The sequence below is a fragment of the Ranitomeya variabilis genome, chromosome 2 (genome assembly GCF_051348905.1).
Source record: "Ranitomeya variabilis isolate aRanVar5 chromosome 2, aRanVar5.hap1, whole genome shotgun sequence".
Taxonomy (NCBI): domain Eukaryota; kingdom Metazoa; phylum Chordata; class Amphibia; order Anura; family Dendrobatidae; genus Ranitomeya; species Ranitomeya variabilis.
The window spans coordinates 921644660-921659398 of record NC_135233.1 but is presented as its reverse complement, the minus strand read 5'-3'; the positions used below and the strand labels follow the sequence as shown (position 1 = coordinate 921659398).

Below are 14739 nucleotides of genomic sequence, written 5' to 3'. Positions count from 1 at the left end.
TCTCCCTAGGATGCCAAATCTCAGTATTTTGCAGCTAGAGGGCCCACTACCATGTTTCCTGACCTGGTCCACAGTCCGCAAGAACCCCAACTGTGAAGGCTGCGGCCTGGGTTCAGACCTGGGTGTTTCTGGGAAAGCAGACGGTCCCGTTCCATATGCTCCTGGCACCATTTTTGTCAAATCAGCTTATTCTTCCAGTCGCTTCCTCATGAGTCTAGCTGGATTCTGGCTTATCACTCAATAATCATGTTACACTGTATGGATTACAAATTCAATCCACAAAAAAAATTTGACTGGTTTTTTGGAAGTTTATATACCATTCAAATGTAACACAAAGCAATTAGTACTCTATGGATGAATAAATGAATCCAGAAAATTTTTGATCGCTGCTCTCTCCCTCCAATCAGAACTGTCCCTTAGCAGTGCAATGGCATCAGTGAGCCGAGCGTGGTGCCCCAAGTCCTTTTATAAACTTTCATGAGGTAATAGTTCCAGCCAATATCAGTAATGCCACTACCAAGGTGACTACAGCATTACAGTGACTGGCAGACAATCCCTGCATGCGATCCCCAGATTTGAGATGCAAATTTGAGCACCAGCCAATGCTCGCCTAGTGCTGAGCACATCTGAACACCCAGTGATATCCGAGCAGCACTGAGCATGTTCACTCATCCCTAATAAACATACGTATTTATAGAGGAAAAATAAATAATTGCATTGGAATATTTCTAAAATTAAGGTGAAAATGTTATACTAATAATGTTGAAAGGGAAAAAAAGCTTTAATAATAAAAAAGAAATCTATCTAATCTATTACAAAAAGAAACAAAATTTCTGTGTATAGCCTTTAAAAATGCAGAGCTACTAAAAATACACATTCTAAAAGCAGCTTTATTATATTATGGTAAAAATTCAGTCCAGTCCAGAAAAAGGTTAAACATATGGTATATATTATGATTATGACTGAGTACAATAATGTTATTTATGTTTGATGTTCAAGTTATATTTTCTTCCAAAATGCAGTCCTTAAAAATGTGTTATCAAAGGTTTTTTTTAATTTTTCAAAACTGATGGACTATTACCAGCACTAAATTAAAAATTCAGTAAAACAGCTACACTGATCTAAATAAGCTAGTATAATTTTAGCACCATTTATACTTTCCCGGCAAAGTGAAATGGTTAAGTTGAATCTACTGTCTTTAGAAAAGTGGTTCCTTGTGTGGCAGAGGTTTAAAGACCCTCTGTTTTATCAGTGCACATGAATGTCTGTAATATGTAATAACTGTATTATGTCGCATCTTACAACAACTTTAGTCACCATGGCTTTTATGTCCCTATTCTACCTTATAAGTCCGAAAGCAAAAAGTCTGCCATTTATGTTCTTTTATAACGTGCACGTCTATATTTTGTGATGTATTTCGGGCAGCTACTGTACCAATTTCAACATGACATTGTCTACATCAGCCACATTGCATTATTACTTACCAATAATAGATTTATCAATTTGATTCCAGGCAGCAGTGTTATCTCCAAGCCAATGTCCTACCCACTGTCCAACTGTTGGAAATGTAGAACGGCTGACAACAATGCCTCTCTTTCCAGTTATATTGCGCAGAACACTTTGAAGAAAACATAGCGTATTATATTAATAAATATATGCATATATCTATGTATTTATTTTATGCATATTTATTTTATGTGTGAAGCTAGTAAAGGAGTAGATTCAGACAGACAGCAGATAGAAGAGGCATCAAAAAGAAGCAGCACTCCAAAGAATACTTATGTAAGAGGTGGATTGTATATTTGACCATCATATGAATAAATAGTCTACTTTTTTCATAGCAATTGCTTAGACTGCTATCTCTTTTAGAGATTTAAGATAGATAGATAGATAGATAGATAGATAGATAGATAGATAGATAGAAATGATGAGCGAATATACTCATTACTCTAGATTTCACGAGAACGCTAGGTTGTCCTCCGAGTATTTTTTAGTGCTCGGAGATTTAGTTTTCTTCACTGCAGCTGGATGATTTACAGCTACTAGCCTGCTTGATTACATGTGGGGATTCCCTAGCAAAAAGACAACCCCTACATGTTCTTAGCCTGGCTAATAGCTGTAAATCATTCAGCTGAGGCGATGAAAACTAAATCTCCGAGCATTAAAAAACACTCGGAGGACACCCGAGCGTGCTCGGGAAATTTCCAGTAACGAGTATATTCGCTCATCACTAATAGATAGATAGATAGATAGATACAAGCCTCCCTGGTGCATACCAAACCATCCAAGTAAAAAATAATAACTAGAGGCAGCACACCAAAAGAGTATACAAATGTTTTGTTTATATATCAACCTATTGTGGTGACATCTCAATTCGATTATGTTAAGATGGTGGTCAGCCAGCTGGTATTTTCCCCTGGTGCACGCTCTCCCCCATATGGTCTTCGTCACCTCTACTAACTGCATGATGAAATCTGGGACGACTTCATGCAATGCACTTTAGGCCTTGACTGCGATCAGGCCTGGGAAATCCCTTTGCATGTGCAAGAACAATCTGGGCCTAATTGTGGCTCGAAGTTCTGGCATAGTGTGAAAATTCCCAGTGATTCATCTTGGTCGGTGGTTAGAAGAGGCTATGAAGACCACATAGGGAACAATGAACAGCGGAGGTGAGCATTGAGGTGAGTATTGGTTGTTTTTTCTTCCTCATCTTATATTTATAATGTTTTTGAAGACTCTCCAGACTCCAGAGCACAATACAGTACCTTCAATTTGAGAAAAATATTTGCTGCAAATCATTTTCCAGTAAAATCCTGCATTAAAATCTCATTGGATCTGCTTTTTGCTACTCTGAGGTCATGATGAAAATGGTCATCAGGACTTTAGTTGAAATTGTGGTAAAGTATAGTGCCACAATTTAAAAGGTACCAACTTACAGGAAATACACATTTCACCTTGTCAAAAAGCCACAAAAAGGTAAAACAAAATAAAAAAATAGGGTTGCAAGATATGCGCTCCAGTTATCTGATTCAAATTGCACCAGAATTCTAGTGCATTTAGTTTTGTCAAAACCCATGATTTCTACATTCCTAGATTGTACTGTCACTTACTGTAGGAATTTAATTAACATTAGCTCCACAAATTACACCCCTGTGTAAATTTAGGTTTATGTTGGCAGAAATTACTTTTTCGCTATTACTAGTGGTGTTATAATATAAAACACTGGTTTTATCATCTGATAAATTAGAAACAAATCATGCCATCTACATCTTCATCTTCCTTTGCAATACATTTCAACTTAACATTCATCTATGGGTAAAATAATGAGGTTAGTTATTGCACTCTCATCATTTTTAAATCTTGGTTGATAATGAAACGTTGGTTCCCTGCCAGATATAACCTACTTTCAATCAAAAAGGGAAGTGACCTTGATTTTTTTCTTTCATTACAGTTATATTTAAATTAGCAAGGATTTTCAGGTCATGGATATCCATAAAATGCTTTTTCTTCATTTTTTTTTCTCTTTCTTGCTCAATGAAGTGAAAATTAAACATCCCTAATGTATTGTCATTAAGACTTTCATTAACTGCCAAAACACTGTTTTTAGAAAGAAAATTAGTGAGTCAAGATTGTTTTAGAATGATGAAATTGTATTAATCATCAAAGACTCAATGCTTACTTTCTTACTCCGGATTAAGATATATCATGTCTTTACTTTGGCAAACACAAGTTTGCTATTAACATCAATAAAGTGGCCAATAAGCCAATAGGTAATTCAACTGCATTTTGCATAAATTCTGTTAAAATATTAACGTTTCTAATTTTTTAAGTACCTGAGGCAAAATAATTAAGGGATGGATTGTTTTGATTACTTGAAGTAATGAGACAGTAATCAAGAAGCAATTCTACTGGAAAAACGCTGTAGGAGCATCAATGTTTGGACTCGAGCACCAACAATAAAATATAGTGGGGCATTATGGCAATATTCATTGGTTTTAATAGGACTGTCTGATTAAAAAAGGCTTAAAGTGTTCCATTATTCTTATTGATAAAATTAAGCTTGCATGTTTTGAAAGCAATTAAAGGGGTTACCCAGCCTACTGAATTAGTATATAGCTTTAAAATAAACTAGTCCTCTGCATACCATGACATACAGTGGTATGTAAAAGTTTGGGCACCCTTCGTAAAATTAGCTTTTTCCTTTTTGTAATTTTTAAAAAGTAAAATATGACATTGTAAATATATAAAACTGGGAGAGACAGAATCTTAAAAAAAATTCTGAAAATCACATTGTATCAGTTTTACATAATACATTAGCATTTTATTGCATGAAATAAGTAAATGATACAATTGAAAAACCGAACTTAATATTTGGTACAGAAACATTTGTTTGCTATTTCAGAGGTCGAACGTTTCCTGTAGTTCTTGACCAAGTTTGCACACACTACAGCAGGGATTTTGGCCTATTTATCCAAACATATCTTCTCCAGATCTTTCAAGTTTCAGAGCTGTGTCTGGGCAACATTGAGTTTCAGCTTCTTCCAATGATTTTCTACTGGGTTCATGTCTGGAGACTGGCTAGGCCACTCCACGACCTTGAAATGCTTCTTACAGTGCCACTCTTTAGTTGCCCTGGCTGTGTATTTTGGGTCATTGTCATGCTTCAAGACCCAGCCACAACTCATATTCAATGCTCTTACTGAGAGAAGGAGGTTGTTGGCCAAAATCTCACGATATATGGCCCCATCTATCCTTCCTTCAATATTGTGCAGTCATCATGTCCCCTTTGCAGAAAAGCACCCCCAAATTATGATGTTTCCCCACCATGCTTCATGGTTGGGATGGTATTCTTAGGGTTGTACTCATCCTTTTTCTTCCTTCAAACACGGATTGGAGTTGATACCCAAAAGTTCTATTTTGGTCTCATCTGACCACATGACCTTCTCCCGTGTCTCCTCTGGATAATCCAGATGGTTATTGGCGAGCTTCAAATGGGCCTGGATATGTGCTGACATGAGCATTGAGACTTTGTGTGCCCTACAGTATTTTAATCCATGACGGCAGTGTAGGTTTCTAATGGTAATGTTTTAGACTGTGGTCCCAGCTCTCTTCAGGTCATTGACTAGGTCCTCCCATGTAATTCTGGGCTGATTCCTGACCTTTTTCAGAGTCATCCTTACCCCATAAAGTGAGATCTTGCATGAAATCCTAGACCAAGGAATATTGACAGTCATCATGTGTTTCTCCAAAGCTTCGTGCCTATTGTCCTGTTGCCCATTCCAGTCTTGTGCAGGTCTACAATTTTGTCCCCAGTGTCCTTAGAACAGATGCAATTTATACAGGTTATGAGTTCAAACAGATGTAATCAATTCTGGTAATGAGTGTAGAGTAGGAGGGCCAGAGCTGTATTTTCTATTAGGCACTGGAGGGTACATGCGTAGGGCGCCGGGCTGCAGAGGGTGGCACCAAGATGGGGAAGAACATTTTTTTTAATTCAACCTCCCCTCCCCTCGATTAGACAATCCAGGAAATCTGTTGTCTTTTTGGAGGGGGGAGGGTCAGGATCAGGAGCGCTCCTCCAAATTCATTCAGGAAGTAGTGGCGTTGCAACTTTCGGGGTCAAAAACGGCCCTGCATCTGAGGCAGGGCTGCTGTTAGTGGCAGGCAGACCAGGGGCCCCCAGCCAGTCACCTGCCACCAGCGCCGACTCCCCCCCACCAGCGCCAAGTCCACACCACCAACGCTGACTGCCCCCCACAGCGCATTCAACTATACTGGTGCCTATGACACTGGTACAGTTCAATGCAATGATGGAGGAGAGAGCGTCAGCTGATTCTCCCTCTCTCACCATTCCCCTCTGCTGCTGACATTGCAGGTTGCAGGTGTGCGATGATGTCACATCATCGCATACCTGCTGTGTGGCTGGGCAGACTGAAGCTGCTGAGACCAGAGCCAGGGGCAGCGTGGTGCACGAGTAGAAGTGAGGATTGTTTGTGCTTTTTTTAGTCTCTCAATGAGTGCTGGACTGTGGGGCCATTCTTGGGGTGGGAAGCTGTATTATATTCTATAGGGTGCTTTATTACATTCTATGGGGTGCTGTATTACATTCTATGGGGGATCTATTACATTCTATGGGGGATCTATGATATTCTATGGGGGGCTGTATTACATTCTATGGGGGGCTGTATTATATTCTATGGGGGGTTGTATTACATTATATGGTGGGCTGTACTACATTCTATGGAGTGCTGCATTATATTCTATGGGGGTCTGTATTACATTATATGGGGGGGCTGTATTACATTCTATGGGGGGGCTGTATTATATTCTATGGGGGCTGTATTACATTCTATGGGGTGCTGTATTATATTCTATGGAGGCTGTATTACATTCTATGGGGGGCTGCATTACATTCTATGTGGGCTGGATTATATTCTATGGGAGGCTGTATTACATTCTATAGGTGGCTGTATTATATTCTATTGAGAGGCTGTATTATATTCTATGGGGGTCTGTATTACATTCTATGGGAGCCTGTATTATATTCTATGGGGGAGGAATGCATCATACTCTTTGATGGGGCTACATTATATTCTATGGGGAGGTGGGCTGTATTATATTCTCTAGGGGCTACAATATATTCTATGGGAGGGCTGTATTATATTTTCTGAGGCTGTATTATATTCTATGGGGCTGTATTACATTCTATGGGGGGCTGTATTATATTCTATGGGGTGCTGTATTATATTCTATGGGGGGCTGTATTACATACTATGGGGAGGCTGTATTATAGTCTATGGGGGCTTTATTACATTCTATGGGGCGCTGTATTATATTCTATGAAGGGGCTGAATTGCATTATATGGGGGCTGTATTATATTCTATGGGGGACTGCATCATACTCTTTGATGGGGCTACATTATATTTTATGGGGAAGTGGGCTGTATTATATTCTCTGGGGGGGCTACATTATATTCTATGGGGGCTGTATTATATTCCCTATGGGCTACATTATATTCTATGGGAGGGCTGTATTATATTTTCTGGGGCTACATTATATTCTATGGGGGTTGTAGTATATTCTCTGGGGGGCTGCATTATATTATATGGGGAGGTGGGCTGTATCATATTCTCTAGAGGGCTACATTATATTTCTATGGGATTTGTATTATATTCTCTGGGGCTACATAGGGCTTCTTAAAAAAATAAACAACAGGTCTGTGAAATCCAGAATCCTTGCTGATTTGTTGATGAAGAAATACATATTTACAAAAGGCAGTTGAATTATTTAAAATATAGTACATAGTACAAAAACATGAAGACAGCACTCCGTCTTAGACAAAATATTGTGGTTTATTAGCCCATATGGGCTCCTGCGATGTTTCGTCCCAGTTCGTACCTTTGGGTTTATTATTCTGTCTTTCTGCATCATGTGCATATAAAGGTGTGGCTTGCCTTTCTTTTGAGTTGGGCATTGTTTTTGTGATTTCCCTCGGCTGTGTGTCCACTAATTGGGCTCAGTCCGTCTCAGCCCTCATCAACATGCATGTCACTTGACATATGGCAATGTTTTAATATTAGAGGTGTGGCTGTCCCAGTTACGGTTGCCTTGACGAGGCGGGATGGCGTTCACATTTTTTTTTTTACCAAAAAACATGTTAACTACATACTGTATATTATTTTCATGCACTATGCTATTTATTTACCGCAGGGTATTTGATCATTATGTTTCTTTCTTTGGTTTTTATTGTATGGAAATTGCCATATACAAAATTAATATTTATTATTTGGAAATATACAGTATATGGCTCTTTTTGTGTTAACTTTATGGTGTTAACATTTAGCCTAATTAGATATGCTCTTAGACTCTTTTATTTAAGCAGCATAATTGCAGTAATGTAATTGTCTATTTTCTCCTTTGAAAAATTGGTAGAGAGTTGAATAATAAGAATATACCTACATGTGGCTGGTTTTATTCTAAACAGCTTTGTTAGTAAAACTACATATTAAAATTATTACACTTACTCATGAGTAGGTTTAGCATGGGACCATCCATACAAATTGTGAACATCGTAATGTCTCACTGGGGTGCCATCAGGGAGGAATTGTTGACTGTCCATACATATAGTCTTATGCTGCAATCCTTCACTTTTTGAATTCAGGGCTAAAAGCAAATGTTATATAGTAGTGACAGATTTTACATATGAGGCAATGCATAAAAATTATAACATTATATACTACAAGTATCATGATGAAAACAGACATTATAATATAATAAATGTGTCATGGCAAGATTTTAATACTAGAGGTTAGGATCATCCATTACTGTCGTCCATGAGACCCCCCATTACCACCCCCCTGTAGTAAAATGATATAAACACACACAAAAGTCCTTTATTAGAAAAAATGTCACACCTGCCTGTGAACTGAGGTAACATCCTCAGCGGCCGGGTATTGTGGGGTAAGCATTAAATCTGCTAGTGGCTGCTGCTCCAATGTTTCAAGATTTATTGTCTAAAAAGGGTTCCATACACTGGCTGAAGAAGATGGGAATTGTTGTAGGCCCTCCATTTGGATTACAGTGGATCAGTGTGGATTAATTTTTTTTTATGAAATGGTTAAAAAAGGGAAATTGTTGCAGAGTTTTTTCAATTTTTTTTTCTGTGTGCTTTTTTTTACTTACTGGGTTAACTTCATTCCGACATTGGGCGTAAGAGTACGCCGATGTCAAACACCCTCCCTTTGATGTGGCCTTCGGCAGTGAGCCCACATCTTTCCCGACACATGTCAGCTGTTTGAACAGCTGACATGTGCCCGGAACAGCCACAGGTGGAATCGCGATCCACCGAAGCTATTTACCGGTTAAATGCCATTATCAAACTCTGACAGCGGCATTTAAAAGGCGCTTCCGGCAATCGTGCCGGAAATCTGCCCATCGGTGATCCCCATCATGTGATCGCAGGTCACCGATGGGTTGGCATGACAATCAGAGGTGTCCTACAGACCTCTATGGTTGTCACTGCCAGATTGCTATGAGCCCCGCCTGGTGGTCGAAGCTTATAGCAAGTAAGCAATTCTGCTATACTGTATACAGGCGATCTGATCATCGCCTGCATGTAGCATCGCCAGCTCAGATTATGGCAGCTTCTAGTCTCCAATGAAGACTATTGAAGCATGTCAAAAGTAAAAAAAAAAGTTTTTAAAATATAAAAAAGTAAAAAAATATAAAAGTTCAAAATCACCCCCCTTTTTCCCCATTCAAAATAAAACAATAAAAAAAATCAAACATACACATATTTGGTATTGCTGCATTTAGAATTGCCCAATCTATCCATATAAAAAAGGAATTACCAGATCGCTAAACGGCGTAATGAGAATAAGAGTCAAAATGCCAGAATTACATTTTTTTGGTAGCCGCAACATTGCATTAAAATGCAATAACGGGCAATCAAATGATCAAATCTGTACCAAAATTGTATGACTAAAAATGTCAGCTAGGCTTGCAAAAAATAAGCCCCGACCCAACGCGAGATAATGAAAAATGATGATGCTATGGGTATCGAAAAATGGCACAATTTTTTTTTTTTTAACAAACTTTGACATTTTTTTCACCACTGAAATAAAAAAGAACCTAGACATGTTTGGTGTCTATGAACGCATAATGACCTGGGGAATCATAATGGTAGGTCAGCTTTAGCATTTAGTGAACATAGTAAAAAAAAAAAACAATTGTGGAATTGCACTTTTTTTGCAATTTCACCACTCTTGGAATTTTATTCCTGTTTTCCAGTACACATGTTAAAACCAATGGTGTTGTTCAAAAGTACAACTAGTCCCACAAAAAAAGCCCTCATATCGCCATTTTTACTGCAAGATAAAAAGGCTATAACTCTGAAAAGGGGGAGCAAAAAACGAAAGCGCAAAAATGAAAATTACTCCGGTCACTCTGGATGAACTGCAGAGATCTACAGCTGAGGTGGGACAGTCTGTCCATAGGACAACAATCAGTTGTACACTGCACAAATCTAACCTTTCTGGAAGAGTGGCAAGAAGAAAGTCAATTCTCAAAAATACCCATAAAAAGTGTTGTTTAAAGTTTGCAACAAGCCACCTGCGAGACACACCAAACATGTGGAAGAAGGTGCTCTGGTCAGATGAAACTAAAATCGAACTTTTTTCAACAATGCCAAACAATATGTTTGGCGAAAAGGCAACACAGCTTATCACCCTGAACACACCATCCCCACTGTCAACCATGGTAGTGGCAGCATTATGGTTTGGGCCTGCTCTTTCTTCAGCAGGGGCAGGGAAGATGGTTAAAATTGATGGGAAGATGGATGGAGCCAAATACAGGACCATTCTTGCAGAAAACCTGTTGGAGTCTGCAAAAGACCTGAGACTGGGACAGAGATTTGTCTTCCAACAAGACAATGATCCCAAACATAAAGCAAAATCTACAATTAAATGGTTCACAAATAAACGTATCCAGGTGTTAGAATGGCCAAGTCAAAGTCCAGACCTCAATCCAATCGAGAATCTGTGGAAAGAGCGGAAAACTGCTGTTCACAAATGATCTCCATCAAACCACACTGAGCTGTTTGCCAAGGAAGAATGGGCAAGAATTTCAGTCTCTTGATTTACAAAACTGATAGAGATTTGCAGCTGTAAACGTAGCAAAAGGTGGGGCAACAAAGTATTAAGTTAAAGGGACCGAATAATATTGCACGCCTCACTTTTCAGTTTTTCAATTTCCAAAAAAATGTAAAATAACCAATGCATTTCATTCAACTTCACAATTGTGTTCCACTTGTTGTTGATTCTTCACAAAAAATTTACATTTGGTATCTTTATGTTTGAAGCACGATATGTGGGAAAAGGTTGAAAAGTTCCAGGGGGCCGAATACTTTCGCAAGGCACTGTAAATACATATATATATATATATATATATATATATATATATATATATATATATATATATATATATATATCTGCGAGTGCAAACATTTATGTTACCTTGCTTTTGTTCCTTCTAATCATATACGGTATATATAACTGATTGCAAACATATTTTTTAGATAAGACATAAACTCCCATACCTGGCATGTATGGAGGCTTGTTCAGGGTTTGATTTCTACAACCAGCGACAGATCCATGCACAAAACTTGCAGGTTCATTCATATCCTAGAAATAGAAAGTCTCAATAAAGATATATGCATTTTAGCCTGAATGTTCTAAGACAAACATATTATAATTACAAATTTTAGCAAATCGGCAAATGAAAAAAATTAAACAGTAAAAATATTAACAAAATAAGCTTAACTTATTATAACCACAAGCTATTTCTCCAAAATGAAAACCATTTTGAATTTCAAACATTGTATCTCAATTTAAACATTGAAAAAGATAAGAGCAATTTAATTTATTTTTGATTTTTTTTTTAAATTAATACATAAAATTACATTTGTAATGCAAACTAAAAAAATAATCATACTTACAATCCAAAGACCATCAAATCTAATATGCTTTTCTCTGTAATCTTTCACTTCTTGTTTCCACCATTCTACTGTCACATTCTTAAAAAAATCTGGGAACCCTACATGAGCTCTGTACAGCTAAATACAAAATATACATATTCAGTTAGAGCAGCTTGTAATACTTTAGCAAATGTTATAATTGCACACTTATACACGTGTTCATGACTTACTAGTCTTAACGGGGGTTCTTGGGTGAAAACAAGTTATCGCCTCTCCATAGTATAGGTAACAACTTGCTGATGGTGGTCAGAGTGCTTGGGTCCCTTGTTAGGATGGATCTACAGTGTGCATGTTCGACTACTGCTCCATTTACTGCCTATGGAGCTGTTAAGCACTGTGCTCAGCTTTCTCAAGCAGCTCCATAGAGAATGTATGGAGAAGTAGTTGAAAACATGTAATCATTTTTTCAGAGATTTTTACAATCTTGATTTTTTTCCCTCTTACTCTCACTTTATTTTTTTTTCTCTTAACATAAGGGAATCTGATAGTATAAGAAAATTATTCATACTCCCCTGGTATCTCTCTTGTTAGCTGTCCAGAAGTGATGACTAGAGATGAGCGAATTTGCACGGGTTCCCTCTTATTAGGCAAGCTATAGTTCTTGCTGAAAAAGATGCAGAGGGAACCCGGCTTCCTGGATCGCGCTGCAGCTGCATGTGTCGCAGCTGTGTGACAGTCACAACACATGCATGGAGAGGCCAACAAACAGGCTCTGCATGCATTTGTCATGAACGTGATGCAGCCACGACACATGTAGCTATGGTGCCGATCAACTGATCGGCCAGCGCAATCCAGGAAGCCGGGTTCCCTCTGCAGCTTACTCAGCAAGTGCTGGTCATCTCTAGTGATGACGTACCAGTTTCTTGAATGTGAGTGCTATAGTTAATCGCTGCCATATGCAATGATTAACACATGAATGCCCAGGCTAATGATTGACTGCAGAGGTTGCATGCATTTAATTATAAAATCATCATTGCAGGGCAGTTAACCAAGGCTAATGAAACTTCCTGAGAAGCAGTTATGGAGTGATGGGGTATTTTCTAAGTGAGCTATTTTATCACATCTAAGCTTGGACAACTCCAGTCCTAACATTTTAAGATGGCTTCAAGAACATAAAAAAATCCATTCCTCTTAAGAGCATATTGTGGCACATACATTGTGCTACACATTTCACTGGACCTTGCTGGGTAAGTTCACCCTCTTCTATACTATAACAGCCTATTGCTTCCTAGCCCCTTCTCATGACGCTAGTTGTCTCTTTGGTCCTTTCTGCTCCAGATGTGGTTCCTCTCAGATACTGCAGTTAGATGTGCGATACACGAGAGAGGAAATAGTTTTATGGTCAATCACTTGACAATTCATTTGATGGACAACTAAAGAGAGCGCCTGGTGCTACAGAATCTACTATTATTATCTAAATAATGATTATTTTTATTTCTTTTTTACTGATAGAAGCCTAAAACCTTATTGGGATGGTTAAGGAGCTACAAATATAAAGAACAAACACTCCCAATGACCACTGGCTAGCGACTAGTATACTGTAATTTAGAAATGTATTTCTACAGTGAGGTTATATTTTTTCTATTGTAAATTTACTTACTTGAACTTGCTCATCCCAACCAAGTGAGTTATCAATGTCTATATTAGGTAAATCTGGCCACACCTGATAAAAATAAAATCACAATGAAAAAAATATATATTTATTCTTGATATCGCACCAAAATGAAACATTACCACATTGTATGTGCAATTTGAAAAACAATGTGTACTACATTTCAAACTAAATATACAGTAATATAATATACATTCCATATCTGCATATACCAATGACATTTTTTGGTTGTACCATACCTTGCCCCACACAATGTCACTTTTGTCATCCCATTTTATAAACACATCCTTGTCCTTTCCATTTGTGAAAGCAGGGTACGGTTCAGTCTCATTTCCTGCAATAGCTGGATCCTATAATAAAGAAACGTCATGTCAGGCAAGTAAATATGAAAAATATAGAAATATAGTTTTTCTTATGTATTTGTGCATATGTTCAGATTTTATCAAGTAATTTAAAGATTAAAAATCCCATATGTTCCGGTAACAGAAACGGTAACATCTTTCTCACATGTAACTAAAATAAGTGGACATGATAATCTACCATGACCAGAAATCATTATAAAACTCATTCTTTCTATTGGATGGATGTCATATTCTTAGATATGGCATAGGGAAGAGTGTGATTGTGGCAAAAGTACTATTTCATCAGAAACCATCCATCATGGTAAAGGGGTCTGCAAAAATAAGAAACAGTCAAATGCAAAGTGATGAATGATGGTATGTTGAATGTTTGAACTTTTTCTGCAAACTTTCAGAGTGTAGCGTAGAGCAAATATTTGGCCCAAATTAACTGATATGTCATGAAACAAAATATAATGGCACGGCATACTTCATTTTAGTATCTGCATCTTGAGGTTTTTTACACTTAATACAAGGCATAGCTTTCTAGAATTTTGGCTTTAACTGTTGAAAAAAAAGCTACAACAAAGTTAGAAGAACCAAAGTGAATTATTTTCTTTTAGATTTTTTACACATCTATTCTTGGAATCAGTGAAGTTCATGGCTTATGTCTCATGTCTTAACTTTTGACATATATTAAGTATATGACAAAAAGCACAAGTTTATAAAGAACATATAATTCTATTTTTCTGACTGTATATTTTTCATACTATTTTCTGTATATAAATATGGAAGCAACCATCTTGTCTGACTTGCTACTCTGAGATGCAGCTTAGAAGCTTGTATTACAGCTACAGAAAAGAGATGCAGGCATAGTGTGGAGAACCGCAACTTGGCAGAGGGGGTTAGATCCCCAACACCTGCTGTCCAGGGTTGTCCACTGTTCTAAAATTGATGTAAAGTCACAAAAAAGTTCTTTTTTTTCTGCTACCTGTCCAGGATTATTTGTGGCTACAATTCTTAGTATTTATTTTTTTATTTTTTTCCCCTGAGCTTATATTGCGTCTGTGCCAAAGGCGGACCAACACAATACAAACACAGATAAACAGGACTGAAAGTAGCAGCATCTGCAGCAAAATGACCAAGCGGGCTGTCTGTACGACTGTGACTCAGAAGAAACATGCTGGACCGTAAATGCTCAGGTCAGTAATAAAAATAAATGTTGAAATTCCACCCAAAAATGTTAATTAACACA

The 14739-nt window shown here is 37.7% G+C and overlaps 1 protein-coding gene across 1 annotated transcript in view; it reads right to left on the bottom strand.

Annotated features, from left to right (window-relative positions):
* The window catches only part of SI (sucrase-isomaltase), a 349991-nt gene that overhangs the window by 48364 nt on the left and 286888 nt on the right, over positions 1-14739 (bottom strand). The window contains exons 56-61 of the mRNA XM_077290631.1: positions 13386-13496; positions 13135-13197; positions 11496-11612; positions 11097-11181; positions 8026-8164; positions 1485-1618 (exon numbers count right to left, since the gene is read on the bottom strand). Of these exons, the coding sequence (XP_077146746.1) occupies positions 1485-1618; positions 8026-8164; positions 11097-11181; positions 11496-11612; positions 13135-13197; positions 13386-13496 (649 nt within the window). The remainder of the gene's footprint in view (positions 1-1484; positions 1619-8025; positions 8165-11096; positions 11182-11495; positions 11613-13134; positions 13198-13385; positions 13497-14739) is intronic.